Below are 15367 nucleotides of genomic sequence, written 5' to 3'. Positions count from 1 at the left end.
TGGTGGTGGTGGGGGGTGGGGGGAGGGGGTGGTGGTGGGGGGTGGGGGGAACCTCGGCTCTGCCTGCTGCAGTAGAGTGGATCTCCCAGTGGCCACCCCTCCCCTTGCTGACATGTCCTGGCCTGGCCACCCTGAGACCATTTGCAAATTGGAGGAACAACACCTCGTCTCTGGGCTCCCCTTCGAACTGAAGGCATTAATAGCGACTTCTCCAGTTTCCTTGAACCCCCTACATTCTCCACACCCCCCCCCCCCTGTCACTTTTCACCCAGCTCTAACTCTCTCTCTCTTCTGTCTCCTTTAAAGGAGCCAAGATCAATTCTCACTTCTTCTCTTAACGAATTAACATCTCTTGTTAGCCTGGACTCCTCCCCCAGCCAATTTTGTCTTTATTCTGCCACCTTCCTGTTCCTTGAAGAAGGACTCAGGCCTGAAACATCAGTAATAATAGATCTTTGCCTCCTACAGACGCTGTGTCCCTTCTATGTGTTTTTACTACTATCACAGCGCCTGCAGACTTTCATAGTTTCACCTCATTCTTTTTTAAAAATTCTATCAACTTTTCCATCAACCCCCCAACAGTTTTGTACCCCATCTTCACTGACACAGCAGGGTCAATTGACAATGGCAAATTAACCCAGCAATTTGGACATTTTGGTTGCAACAGGGAGAATGTGAACAGCACCTGAGATCAGGAGTGAAATCAACTCTGGCGCTGAGCGGTCCTGTAGCTGTGCTGCCCAGGTGCTTTTTGCAAGACTCCCGAAAACCTTCCACCATCTATGAGACACAATGTTGTGTCTTTAGCACCTGCAACACATGGCAAATCTGGTACCTGAATGCAGCCACAGATCTCAAAATAGAACATTACAGCACAGAACGGGCTCTGGCCCTTGATGTTGTGCCAATCTATATATTCCTACCAAAAAAATACTAAACTCTTCCTACCTCATAGCCCTCTTATTTTCTTTTATCCTTGTGCCAAAAAATCTCTTAAATGCCTCCTAACATTTCAGCATCCATCACCACCCCTGTCAAAGCATTCCAGGCACCCACCTCTGTGAATAAAACTTCCTCCCTTCATTTTGTATACAAGTCCTCTGGAGCTTGCTATTCCTGCCCTGGGGAAAAGTCCTCTCAGAATCTTGTAGACCTCTATTGAGGCACCTCTCATCCTTCTACACTCCAAATAAAAAAAAGGCCTAGCTCCTCTAACTTTGCCTCATAAGATTTATTTTCCATTACAGGTAACATTCTGGTCTATCTCCTCTACACCCCCTCCATAGCTTCGACATCCTTCCTATAATAAGGTGACCAGAAGTATGGTCTCACCAGATATTTGTAGAGTCGCAACACGACCTCTCAACTCTTGAACTCAATCTTCCGACTAATGAAAGCCAGCACCCCACAGGCCTTCTTAACTATCTACCTGTGCCACAACCCTGAAAGATGTATAGATTTCAACCCCAAGGTCCCTCTGTTCCTCCACACTGTTAAGTATCCAACCATTAACCCTGTACTCAGCCCTCAGGTTTGACCTTCCAAAATGTATCACCTCATACTTATCCAGATTGACTTTCTCTATTACAACTTTTGGATCCCATCAACCTCAAAGAAGGCTGTTGTCAAGTAGAAGTCAGTCATGCCATCAGAACATGCATAATTCCTGATCAACTGCAATATCTCCCCATCTTATGATGATAGGTCAAGGCCTGGAGAATATTTGTACATGTATCTGAAAGGAATAAACTGGATAACATCTTTTAATTTATTAAAATCTAAATATTTTTCAGCCTTGTTTCAAAGAAATAGACAGAACAATATTTCTCAGGGTTATTCTTGTTGAACTGACTATCAATATACAGATGATTCTGAAAGACGTCATCCATGATGGATTTTGGAATCATCAGATGCTTTCAGAAAATCCACAAGGGGGATTGGATCGGGATATACAAAATTATGATGGGTGTACGTAGAGTAAATACAAGCAGGCATTTCCCACTGAGGTTAGGAGAGTTAAAAATTAGATATAAAAACCAAGGGAAAAAGTTTAAAGGGAACATCAGGAGGTCACAGAGATTGGTGGGAGTGTGGAACAAGCTGCCAGCTGAATTGGTAAATGCAGGTGTAATTAATTTTAACTATTTAAATATATTATTAAATACCACAAACAGCAGAAAATCAGATCGATTACAAAAGTGAAACACTGGAGAAATGATTCCTCATATTTGGAATCACTTGTTTCTGAACAATTTGCCAGTCTTAATTTAATTAAGGACTCGAAAGGCCAACATGGCCTGTTTCCGCTCCGTAAATGGATATGGTTATATGGTTAAGGCATATAAGGAAAGTTTGAACAGGATGGAGGGATATGGTGGTCAGTGGAACTAAGCAGAATAATGGTTTGGCACAGTCTAAAAGGGGCAAAGGGCCTGTTTTGTGCTGTAGGTCTTCTATGGTTATAAATAAGGACATCCAAGTAGTTTTTATTTGGAACTACAGAATGGGTCGGTACAGTAAGAAGCCATTCGGCCTGTCAAATCTAACTTGGCCATGTGAAAGAGCAATTGAGCAAGGTTCGTTCCCCTGTCTCTTTCCTTTCAGACACAGTTCTAGTTCTGTTTCGAGTGCCCCAATCCGAATCTATTTTTATCTTCTAGCAGGGTATTTCACAGCCTAACTTGCTTTCTGCGTAATATGCTCTTTCAATAGGTTTATTGTCATAAACATGTGTCATGATATTAGTTGATCTGTGGCAGCAGTGTTGTGCAGAACAAGGTGCAAAATTACTATGAATTTCAATTCAGTAAATACAAGATTTAAATAAATAAAGTGTGAGAAAATTGAGGAAGCGTCCATAGGTTTATTATCCATTCAGAAACCTCATGGCTGAAGGGAAGAAGCTATGTTTGTAATTTTGAGTATGTCTTCAGCTCCTGTATCTCCTTCCAGATGGTAGCAGTGAGAAAAAGACATGGCCTGGGTGGTGAGGGTCCTTGATGACGGAAGCTGCTTTCTTGAGGAACCGCATCTTAAGTTTTTTTAAAAATCTCATTCTCATAATTAAAGTCACTCATCTTGGAATAATTTTACTAAATCTTTTCTCCACCCCCTCTAAAACTTTTACATTTTGCTTAAAATATCACAGAGATAGGGACAAATGGTACTCCATTAAGATTTATCATAGAAATTGAAAAAAAAAATGACCAAGGAAACAACTGAAGCATAAAGAAATTCTAAACAATGAATGACCAAGCTATGACTCGCAGGATTTCTGCTGGAGGGCAGAGTTTCTGAATCGAGACTGGAGTATTCAAACATGCCTAAAACCTTCATTGATTCCTGATTCCAGGGGACAACTTATTGAATGGAGTGAACTTGCTCCTGCCTCTCCGAACTGGTATCTGCTTACCTCAACTCCATTTTGTCTCCCTGATCCAGCCCCCACCAACCTACATCCACAATATTTCACATGCCCTCCATCACTTCAGCAGCTTCCAGTCCCTTGAACTTCACCACTTCATCTTCACATCCAAATGCTATGCACCTCCATCTCCCCATCCCGAAGGCCTCAAAGCACATTGTTTCTTCCTCAACACTGCCTTTTTTTTTGACTATGTGGAGCAATCCATGCTACAAGCCTACACAACGAAGGCACCTCAACTCTACCTCTACTTCATTGATAGCTACATTAGTGCTGTCTCATGCACCCATAATGAGCTCATCAACTTTACCTACTTCGCTGCCAACTTCCACCCCAACCTCAAATTTACTTGGACCATCTCAAGCAACACTCTCCCATTTCTCAATCACTCTGTTTCCATCTTGGGAGACAAACTCTCGACAGACATTTGTTGTGTGTGAGGGAAGTTCCCTGCCTATTGCTGGAGGTCAAATGGCCTTCCCTGCCTGAAACTCATTCGAAAGTCATACCACCTGTACACATGGTGTACTTTTAGTTCCACTCAAAGTTGCAAAGTTATAGACAATGTTACATGTTTGCAGGTGGAATGCCAGTTAAGATTCAGCTCAGACTACATTTTGCCATTGGCTGGTTCAGATCACTCAACATCCTTATTGGCTAGAGCTCTGTATTTAGCACCAGCTCAGAGGACACTAGCTCTTTCGGCCTTGTGGTGCTCGGCACGAACACTGCTCCATGCCAGGTCACTACTGCAGACGTTGCTTGGAAGGGTCGTAGGTAAGGTGCACGCTGCACTGAAGCTGAGCTGTGCTATTGCTCAAATTGTTAGAGATCAATAATGGCTGCCGCTCTTAACTGATCAGGGTCCGAGGGGGGGGCATTTACTCATGGGTACACTGATACCAGATCCACCTCCCCTTATTCAGAGGTTCAGAAGGGTGTGAATGACTTATAAATTCTCTCTTATTAATTGTTGTGTTAATAAAGTTACTTTTGATTGCAAACCCTTGAGCCCAGATTCGTCTCTCTTTGACCCAACCGAATCTGACACTCAAAAACAACATTTTCTACAAGCCCACAAACTACCTCAACTGCATTTCTTCACGCCCCCGTCTCTTGTAACAATTTAATTCCTTTCTCATAATTCTGCCATTTCCATTGCATCTGCTTCCAGGACAACATCTTCCCTTCATTACCATCAATTCGTCCCTCACCCACAAAGTGCTTGCTCACCTCTTTAATGTCAATCTTCATGCCTTTGCCACTAATGTGTGCACAAAAATATATTCTTAACTTGACGTTTATTTGGAACTTTTGGAAGAATTATTTGTCCTTATTGTTCTGAAAGCAAGGATGTTCCTCGTTGACCTAGTGTACAGTTTTGGAGGTTATGCAACAAGTTACCCGCTTTCCAAAGTTCCAAGTACATAATTAAATGTGTTTTATTTTTATGTTATGACACTCCCTATTCACACTGGCACTCACCATTACTGTCCTAATATACTGGGTAACATGCCAGTGTGAATGCTCGCGAATCAGCATACAGGTCACCCCGGAGATGGACTACCGAGATAGGGTGTATCATCCCTGGGGCAATCTGGCACCTGCGTGCCTATTAACGCAATGTGAAAGGGACTGGGCTATGCTGGGACGACAATTTAGTGACATGCTGATGATGTATTTGCATGATTGCGTGTAACCACATGGTGAATCAATTTCCTGAAGCCATCTTTGGAGGTACAGGAAGGCCTAACCACTCCTCAATTAATTCGGTCTTAAAATGGTCGCAAACTGGGGAGATAGGGAGGTGCAGGAGCTCCTCTCACTGTTTTGAGGAGGCAGCCTCCTTTCATTTAATGGACACAGTTAAAGACGGCCCATTATATGAAAGGATTGCCAGGGACAAGCCCCAGGTGATCTCGAAAATGAAGACTCTTCGGAGGAAGTTATTTCAGGTTGTTGATCACAATGGCAGGAGTGGGAGGGACCAGCTGGACTGGTCATATTACAACCTGGCCAAGAATATCTGGTGCACCTGCCGATCAGCGAACCCCATGTCCCTGATTGCCAGTGAGCGGGCTCCCATTCACTCACCTGAAGCCAGTTTGGCACCACAGGAGGAGGACGTGGAAGATAGCGATGCCCCCTGTACCTCATCTACCCCCAGTCCCTCATTTCCACTCCCTCCTCCATCCCTCATATGCCACTCCCAGTACCTTGAAAGCTCCCACAACCTCAACTGCCCCCAGGACTTCTACTTCATCTGGTGGTGCGCCAGGGGCAGGTAAGAACAGCATTTTTTCATCTTTCCAATTAGTCTTTTGTGAGTTCTTGCCCATTATGTGCCATCTTTCTGATCTCCTATATCTTCCATTCCTCTACAGGAACCAATGGAGAAGAAAGCCCACAAGGATGCCGGAGGTCACAACAGAGATCCATGGGATGCTCCGGGAGATAGATCAAGAGGACAAGGAGCATGACCTCCTGCGTGGGGAGAGACAGTTGGAGGTTGTGGTGGTGTTGATGGAAGCCAGCATCCAGCCTTCGCCCTCTGGCCTCCTTCCTCCAGTCTCTTTCCATTCTCCTCCATCCTACCACCACCATCATCTTTTCCCCCTTCCAGCCTCTTCCCTCCCCCATCCGCCCTCCTCCCACCACAATCTACCTGCCTCAATGGACTACTCCATTTACATTCCCATCCCAACAACCCTGTCAGCACCTGGGCACTCATTACTGGGGAGCAGTGGGAAGATGACTCCCTCAATCTTTTGCTTCCCTGATTGCGAGAAGGCTCATTTTGCTGCGGTGGAAAGATGTTGTCCCTCCCACACATACACAATAGTTATTGGATTTGATGACATCTCTTTAGAAAAATTAGGTGCTCAACTACTAAAACATGTTTTTTTCTCACTGGGGTTCCTTTTCCAATTATTTTCAAAATTTATAGATCAATTTTTGCTTTTTGTTAAATTATCCTTTTCTCTAGTTCTTGAAAAAAATTAGTTTTGAAATTAGTAGTTGATCCCTGGTTTTGATAGTAATTGGTCATTTAATAGGTTGGGGTTAGAAATTAGATTATAGATTTTATTTTACGTTTTTCTTTTAAAAAAAAATCAGTAACATGGATCATGTGTCTTGCTTACCATCGTTTACTATCTGTAATTTTAATTTACTTTTACCTGAACTTTATATCATATGTGTCTATGCATCTGATACTTTTTTTTTTCCTTTAAACCAAGAAAGATTTCCAATCAAGTTTGAGGTGATGTGAGCCAGGACAAATTTTGTCCTTTTTGCTTAGATTCAACAATAAAACAAACCATCTTTGTTAAAGTTTGTACTTTGGCTGATAAGAGACTTGTCGATTTCAAAGTTACCTCTGACATCCGAAGTAACAAACTTCAGCTAGCTTAAAGAACAGAGTGTTCTAACATTTAACCAGAGTTAGAACTCTACCAGATTGCAAATAGTGTAATTTTATCAGATTGATGATCCTAGTAATTTTAAGGTGCCAAAAGTGGAATTTTCTGAATATTCTATTGCTGTTTTTTCAAAATACTTTAAAATTTACTTTGCAATATGATTTTTCTTTACAAAAAACAGCTTGGTACCATATCGGAGATAACGGTTGAATATGAAGCAACTGTTTTTCTCCTAGTTTCCATGCTCATTACAGTGATGTAAACCAGAAATTGTTTACCTCTTGCATGGTCTCATTTAGCTTCTAGAATACATTGTTCCTGTAAATTGATTTTTTAAAAAAATCATTAAATAACTGTAAATCATGTTAAATTAATCAACACTTTCAATGGGTTCATAGTGGACCTTCTGTAAATGTTGACATGCTTTTACTTCTGGCTATATGTGATGCTTTACTTGAATCAAATGCAATGTTCTTTGCAAATTTAGTACAGTAATAGCTTATGTACTCTTGCTGGTAACTGCATTTGAGAACCTGCTTAATTATAAGCGCTGCATCAGTTGTGGGTGAAGCTGCAAAAAATGTGATTTTAATACTTTCAGTAATTAATTACTAAAGATTATGTAGTTTTGAGTTGATAAATACAGAAGGAGCTTCTGTGAAGAATATAATTAAATAAAATGTTGTTTCCTGGGGATAATTTATGATATAAAAGAGCTGTCTCACTGTTTCAGCATGTTCAAATGTATACCTTAAAGTATTTGCATACCAAGGCAGCCACAGACAATTATGTCAGAAATCACCGACTGACATTTAGTTGGCCCAATTCTTTCATGAATAAGCTTTGACATGTAGAAACAAGAAAAATCATTTACTGGACTGCCATTACCTAAAACCACCAGCTTTAAACCTGTATTTTATCTGATGAGTATTTTTTAAAATTCAGATTTTTCAAGAAAATGTACAATTTCATATACGTTGGAAAAATAGTCAGCATGAATGTGGTGGGGGAGATCTGAAATACCATTTCTGTAGTGTACAACTCAACAGTTAAGTGGTTCTAACAACCAGCAATATTTCACTATTTCCCATAGATCCAAAGTCATCCCTATGCTCTTCCAACATCACATCATGGGTATGCCAAAATTTCTTCCAAATGAATACAGGGTAAATCAAAGCAAAGATTAAAATATATTTGTGGCAACACACATATTTAGGTGAACTGGCTCTGTGTGTCACACTCACGTCATTGGAGCAGCCGCATCAAAGACGTCGCAAGGCCTTCTTTTCTGGTAGAAGCTCAGGGCCTGCGTGCGTGCAGGTAATGCACTTACGTCATGATGACTTGGTTTCCGGTGCGCTGGGGCAGGAGCTTTGAATGCCCTAAAAGCAGAAGCGTGCAAGTCAAAATAAGGTTTTTACGAGTTCTAACAAGCCCACCACTGGTCTCATTCATTCGCTTGGTTAGCACACTTGCTACAAACTCTGATTTCCTCTCCTGTTCATCTGTCCTTGCTTCTTATCTGTACAGCAGAAACCAATCTATAACATTGTAATGGTACCTGATTCAGGAACAAAACAACAAGATTCCATTATCTAAACACCTTTAAGATGACTTGTTCACTCTCTGCAGTGTCAACCTCCTTGACTACTATTTTACTTCCCTATAGATTAAACACTGAAACATGCATTGACATTTCCTGATGTAATATTTCCTCTCAGCTTTCAAGTTCCAAATTTTTCAAAAGCTCACCAAAAATTGTACAACTGCACTTTTCCCAAATATACTCTGAGCCCCTATCCCGGATGTATTGAGCTCAAAAAACTGCAAATGCGGATTTACAAATGTATTCAAAGTCTTATTTGTCCAATTTCAGTCACCTTACAGATGCGACTTTCATCCAGCATTCATCTCTGATTATTCCTTTTCTATTGCCTTTGATAAATTTCAGCTCCCTGATGGTGCTTTCCACCCTTTGCTACATTTACTAAAAAAGATACCAGTAGGATCCTGAGGGGGTCTAGGCAGGGTGGATGTGGAGGGAATGTTTATTCTTGTTGGATCATCTGGAAGTAGGGGTTGCTTTTTAAGATTAGGGGACACCAATTTAAGATAGGGATGAGGCAAATATTATTCCCATCTTAAGGTGGTGAGTCTTTGGAACTTCTCTCTTCAATGGTTGGCAAAAAGAAAGTGAATATTTTTAAAGACTGAAATTAATAAGTACTTAGATGTGAAAGAATATCCAAGAATTTTGAGCTGAGATTACAGTCAGATCACCCATAATCTATTTAAATCTCAAAGCAAGCCTATTCAAAGGAAAAGTTCAGATTTATTGTCATAGAGTACATACAATCCAGATTTCCTGTGGTCCAGGCATAATTTCTACTTATTAGTAGTACAAAAAGGAAATGACTATACAGAAGAGAGAATGTAAACAAAGAAATAAGCAAACAAACTGACCTACAATACAGAAAATAAATATTCAATGATAAATAATGAGCAAATTAAGAGTCCTTAAATGAATCCCTAGCCCCTTTTCTACTGGCACCTTGTCCTGGGAATTAACTAGGTCAGGGACAAGTGGAAAAAGAAAACTGTTAGCACGCTGACATCAAATGAGGTCATTTCACACTGGGGATTGACCACGACCCTACTGACGCCGGCGTGCTGATAAAACCAGTGGAAAATGGACAGCAAAAAATTACCCGTTTCCAGTTGAAGGTAGAACACTGATCCCAGAGGATGAGTTATGTCCCAGTTAAGGGTGGCCCAGGACACTGTACAGCCAATTCACTGGGATGCCAGTGGAAAATGGGCTTCAAATTGAATTTGTTGGAGGGGTAACTACTGTTATTGAACTTGGTGGTGCAAGTCTTGTGGCACATATAATTCTTTCCTGATGGCAGCAGCGAGAACAGAGCATGTCCCAGGTAGTGTAGATCCTTGATGTTTGCTGCTGCTTTCCGATGGCAGCGTTTTTCCTTGTAGATTTTCTTGATGGTGGGGAAAATTTTGCCAGTGATGTACTGGGCTGTGTCCACTACCTTTTGCAGGGCTTTCTGCTCAGGTATTGGTGGCTCCATACCAGGCCATGATGTAGCTGGTCATTACACTTTCCACTACATATCTGTAGATGTTTGCCAGGATGTCTGATGTCATACTGAAGCTCCGCAAAGTCCTGAGGAAGAAGAGGTGGTGATGAGCTTCTTTCGCGATGACATTCATTTGTTGGGCAGGAAAGGTCCTCTGACAACTGAGATCCAAGAATTTAAATGTGCTCAACTTCTTCACTTCTGATCCCCCAATGATAAGTGCATCCGGTTTTCCCCTCCTAAAGTCCACAATCAGCTCCTAGGTTTTGGTGACATTATGTACAATGTTGTTAGCACTCTAGTCAGCCAAGTTTTCAATCTCCCTCCTGACTCACCGTCCCCTACTCAAGTTCCTAATTCTTTATTCATTTGCAATTTATGTGTTCTAAAATTTCTGCATGTCTCTCTCTGCTGTGAAACATCTTGGGATATATTTTTACATCAAATATATAAATACATGGTTGCCATTTTGTTTGACCTTTGGCACAAAGCCCAGCAATACATTAGTATCAGCGGGCCAGGCCATACACGGAGCTTTCAAGAGCTGAGCACGAGGTTTATAACATTGGCATACTCTGCACACCAGTTTTGCTTCAGCAAATTTTCCACTGCAGTCATTTAAAACTCATTGCCCAAGGCCAGTGTCCATAATCCCATCAAAATGTCACTCACTACCCATTCAAAGGAACATTTCTCACATTAACTCTGTGGGTCAATCTAGGGAGAATATGAAATGTGAGCAAAACAACAACATTGCTATGCTTTACATAGGAACATAGGAAGTAGGAACAGGAGTAGGCCAAAAATGGCCCATTGAGCCTGCTCCGCCATTCAATACGATCTTGGCTGATCTAATTTATGACCTAACTCCACCTACCTGCCTTCTCCCCATATCCCCTAATTCCTCTGTCATGTAAAAATTTATCTAACCGAATTTTAAATATGTTTAATGAGGCAGCCTTAACCACTTCCCTGGTTAGAGAATTCCAAACATTCACTACTCTCTGTGAAAAACTATTTTTCCTCATCTCTGTCCTAAATCTACTCCCCTGAATCTTGAGATTGTGTCCTCCCCTTTTAGTTTCCCCGGCCAGCTCAAAAAACCTTCCCACATCTATCCTATCCATACCCTTCATAATCCTATATGTTTTGTTTGAAAGAGCCATTAATAATCACACTTCTGATCCATCACAATAAATGTGTTTAGAGCATGAATAAATATACAGAAAATATGTCATAGTAGCAGCATGAAGTGAGTGACATATGTAAATAGCTGCCTGTTCTGAACTCTATACACTGAATTAATAAAATTGGGCATTATATGGGGCATAAACATCTGGATAAAAAATCATTTGCTTAGATGCCTTCTAACCTTCATCCTTCTCATATTAAACTTATGTTCTTTGATCTTGGACGTCAGCAGTATCCCAAACAGAAATGAGGAACAGTACGAGAGGTAATGACCACAACCTTGCGCTTAACATCAACAAAACCAAGGAGATGATTGTGGACTTCTAGAAGTCAGGGGAACACGGCCCAGTCCTCATCGAGGATCAAAAACTTCAAATTCCTGGGTGTCAACATCTCAGGATCTGTCCTGGAGCCTCCACGTTGATACCATCATAAAGAAGTCTCGTCAACAGCTCTACTTTGTGAGTAGAGTGGAAAACTTTTTTTTTAATCATTTTTGAATGGAATGTGATGCAATTATTACTGTGGTTTAAATTCATAAATAAAATAATTTAAAAAAATAAATAAAATGGGACTTTGGGTGAGTTTATAAAGGCAGCTAACACCATTACCTTAAAACAATTTCTACTGCAGGTAGTGATCAACATTAAAAACGTCACCTTAGAGCAGTCTCCTAGAAATGCATCCAGACATATATTCCTGCTAATTAGAGATGACTGAAAAGCAGAATGCTCTTAGGAGAAAGGCAATGACAACCAATACCTTTGCCTCTTATCAGCAGTCAGTTTAATTCTACTAATCCTTTGGAAACACAATGGACCACCAGTACTGGAGGTCACCTTCTCTTCTCTTTAATATGGTTTTGGCAACAATAATTATTTCAATCTTTAACACACTTTTTACAATTTCAGGAAGTTGGGAAGTGTTTTACGATTTGAAAATTGATTTAATGCAGGGAGGTTTAACGACAGTCACACAGGCACTACAAAATTCTTATGAATTTAACAGATAAATAATCAATAGTACTGTTTATAACATGCATTAATAATTTGGAGATGAATGTAGGAAATAAGCTTACTGAGCTTACAGATGGCACAGACATCTTTGATGGTGTTGACAGCAAGGTCTATGGTTGCAGAACAATATTGTTCAGCTGGTAACTTGGGCAGTTGAATGGCAGATGCAATACCAAGTGTATCGAATAAGAGTAGAATATGAACTGTGAATGGAAGGGCTCCAGATAGTACAAAGGAACAGAGGGATCTGATACAAGTCAATTGATAGCTGAAGGTAATTGCATAGCTGGATAAGATGGGTTAGGCAGCATACAGGATACCGGACTTCATCAGTCAGGGCACAGAAATAAGATAACTTCTTAAACTCTGGGAAAGCCACCGTTGGAGTATTGTGTGTTGTTCTGTTCACTGTGCAATTGGAAAGATGTGATTGTACTGGAGAGAGTGCAGAGATTTGTCAGATGTCTGGATTTGAAAGGCTAGGTAGGTTGGGTTGGAGCAGAGAAGACGGGGGTGTGGTGGAAACGATCAGAATCAGAATTTATTGTCATGAACAATTCATGAAATTCGGTGTTTTGCGGCAGCGTCACAGTGCAATTATTCATATAAACCACCTCAAAATAAAATTTAAAAAGTGCATGAGAAGTCAAAGTAAGGCAGTGTCTGTGGTTCATTGGTCATTCAGGAATCTGATGGCAGAGGGGAAGTTGTTGTCCTTGTGCTGTTAAGTGCTCATCTTCAGATCTTCAGGCTCCTGTACCTTCCCCCCCCCTCCCCCCATGGTAGCAGAATGAAGAGGGCATGGCCTGGGTGGTGGGGGTCTTTTGAGGATAGAGGCTGCTTTTTAAAGATACCGCCTCCTGTTGATGCCCTCGATGGAGTGAGGTCTAGTGCCTGTGATGTCACAGGTTGAGTTAACAACCTTGTGGAGTCCATTCTTGTCCTGAGAGTTGGCACCACCAAACACAAGGCAGTGATGCAACCAGTCAGAATCCTCTCCACGGTATCAACATGGAGGCTCCAGGACAGATCCTGAGATGTTGACACCCAGGAATTTGAAGTTTTTGATCCTCGATGAGGACTGGGCCGTGTTCCCCTGACTTCTAGAAGTCCACAATCATCTCCTTGGTTTTGTTGATGTTAAGCGCAAGGTTGTGGTCATTACCACCATTCAATGAGCAGATCCATCTTCCTCTCGTACTGTTCCTCATTTCTGTTTGGGATTCTGCTGATGTCCAAGATCAAAGAACATAAGTTTAATATGAGAAAGATGAAGGTTAGAAGGCATCTAAGCAAATGATTTTTTATCCAGAGGTTGATTATAATTTGGAACACATTACTTGAGGTGATGATGATAAAAGGCTACAGACCAAGTGCTGGTTCATGGGATTAGTATAGGTATTTGATGGTCAGCATGGACATGCGAGTGCAAGTGCTGCTTCTGTGCTCTACGACTGCAAAAATCAGTCAGGAACATTAACTCTTTACATGTATGTTGCCTCACCTATTGACCATTTCCCCCTATTTTTGTGTTTTTATTTTGGATTTCCAATGTGTTTTTTAAAATAAAAACCGTCTGATGGTGAAGAACGATTTTCAATAGTGCAGCTCAGATGAAATGGTTAAGTCTCAGAAGTGGAATTGAACCCAATCTCAAAGTGTGGAACCATGCTTATCTTGTGACACCAGACAAAATAAATGTGTTTTATGCACATTGTTATTTTCATCAAACAGAAATGAAGGGAGATCTGATAGAGAGTTATACAATTATGAGAGACATTGATGGGGCGATAAATGGTTATTTTGTTGAAGGATTGATGTATATTTCTTTCCTTGTCTGTTTAGACCTGATGCTAAAAACCTGATAAATCAGAAAATATAAGCCACAGGCTGTGGTATTTTTGCCAATAAATTATTTTGTCATCAAAGCTTGGCAGAAATCCAAGAATGACTCTCACAAAAGAGATGCACAAGAGAACGATATCAGAGCAGTCCTTTTGCTTGACAAGAGCACAAGAAAATAGGCGCAGGAGTAGCCACCTGCCCCCCACCCCCCCACCCAATTCACTCTGATCGTGGCTGATCTGCAACCACCCTCAATTCCCTCGCTGTGCGGATCCAAATAGCCCTCAATCTGATGATCTTCCAAAAATATATCCACCTCCTCGCTACCAATAACGACTCGAGGGTAAAGAATTCCAGAGTCATCCCACTCTGCAAGTTTCATTGTACCTCAAACGTAAACGACTTGCCCCTCATCTTGAAATTATGTGCAAGTTCCCCACTAGTGAAAACATCAACATCTCTCCTGTCATAACTCTTTAGTTCGTTTATAATTTTAAATAACATTATCCCTTATTCTTTTAAGCTATAAAGGATACTGACACAATCCATTTAGCCTCTCTCAATAATCCAACAAACCTCTAATACCAGTAATTAGCCTGGTGAGTGAACCTTGGATTGCCTTTGATGCTACGATAACCTTGCTTCAGTATAAGGGACGGAAACTGTGTCCAGTCCTCCAGGTGTGGCCTCAGCGACATTAGGAATTGTAACAAAACTTTCCTATTTCTAAACTCTAACCAATGGTTCTCAACCTTTTTCTTTCCACTCACATACCACTTTAAGTAATTCCTATGCTATCGGTGCTCTGTGATTAGAAAGGGATTGCTTAAGGTGGAACGTGGAGTGGGAAGTTTGAGAATCGCTGCTCTAGATCTATTTGTTACTGAAATATTTTGCTTGAGAAAAATTGACATTGGGCCATTTCCTTTAGTTAAGAAACCGTGCACATAACGAGTCAATTAGGTTTGATTAAATCAGTGGTTTTCCCAACCTTTTTCTTTCTACCCACATACCACCTTAAGCAATCTCTTACTAATCACAGAGCACCTATGGCATAGGGATTACCTAAAGTGGTATGTGAGTGTAAAGATAAAGGTTGAGAACCACTGTCAGGTAGTCACAATATCATCATTAGATTTCAGATTTATTGCCAGAGTACATACATAATGCCACATACTTCTCAGATTCTTTTTTCTGCAGGTGAGGCAAAATTACTACTTACTGGTAGTGAAAAAATAACTATGTAATGGACACATCAACAAATAAAGAAATGTAAAACTGTGTAATAGAGAGAAAAAAGTGCAAAAGAGCCCTTAAACGAGTCCCTGGTTGAGTTTGTTCTTGAGGAGTCTGATGGTGGAGGGGGAGGAGCTG

General features: G+C 40.9%; 2 protein-coding genes across 2 annotated transcripts in view; one reads left to right on the top strand and one right to left on the bottom strand.

The window, feature by feature from the left end:
- Positions 1–8120, bottom strand: part of LOC138746083 (suppressor of tumorigenicity 7 protein) — a 152720-nt gene extending 144600 nt beyond the window's left edge. The window contains exon 1 of the mRNA XM_069903882.1: positions 8091–8120. The gene's annotated coding sequence lies outside the window, so the exon portion shown is untranslated. The remainder of the gene's footprint in view (positions 1–8090) is intronic.
- Positions 3104–7545, top strand: LOC138746084 (uncharacterized). Its single transcript, XM_069903890.1, has 2 exons — positions 3104–5708; positions 5809–7545. The coding sequence occupies exons 1-2, from the start codon at positions 5110–5112 to the stop codon at positions 6425–6427; spliced, it is 1218 nt and encodes a 405-aa protein (XP_069759991.1). The 5' UTR covers positions 3104–5109; the 3' UTR covers positions 6428–7545.
- Positions 8121–15367: the final 7247 nt, after the last annotated feature.

Source organism: Narcine bancroftii, chromosome 11, assembly GCF_036971445.1.
Source record: "Narcine bancroftii isolate sNarBan1 chromosome 11, sNarBan1.hap1, whole genome shotgun sequence".
Classification (NCBI taxonomy): Eukaryota; Metazoa; Chordata; class Chondrichthyes; order Torpediniformes; family Narcinidae; genus Narcine; species Narcine bancroftii.
Note: the sequence above shows the minus strand (reverse complement) of the source record. Positions and strands in the feature narration are given on the sequence as shown.

Excerpts from the sequence above, each read along its gene's own strand:
- LOC138746084 (XM_069903890.1), top strand. The coding sequence starts at position 5,110 with ATGATTGCGTGTAACCACATGGTGAATCAATTTCCTGAAGCCATCTTT. Across the intron at positions 5,709-5,808 it reads TGGTGGTGCGCCAGGGGCAG|GAACCAATGGAGAAGAAAGC; the intron begins GTAAGAACAGCA and ends ATTCCTCTACAG.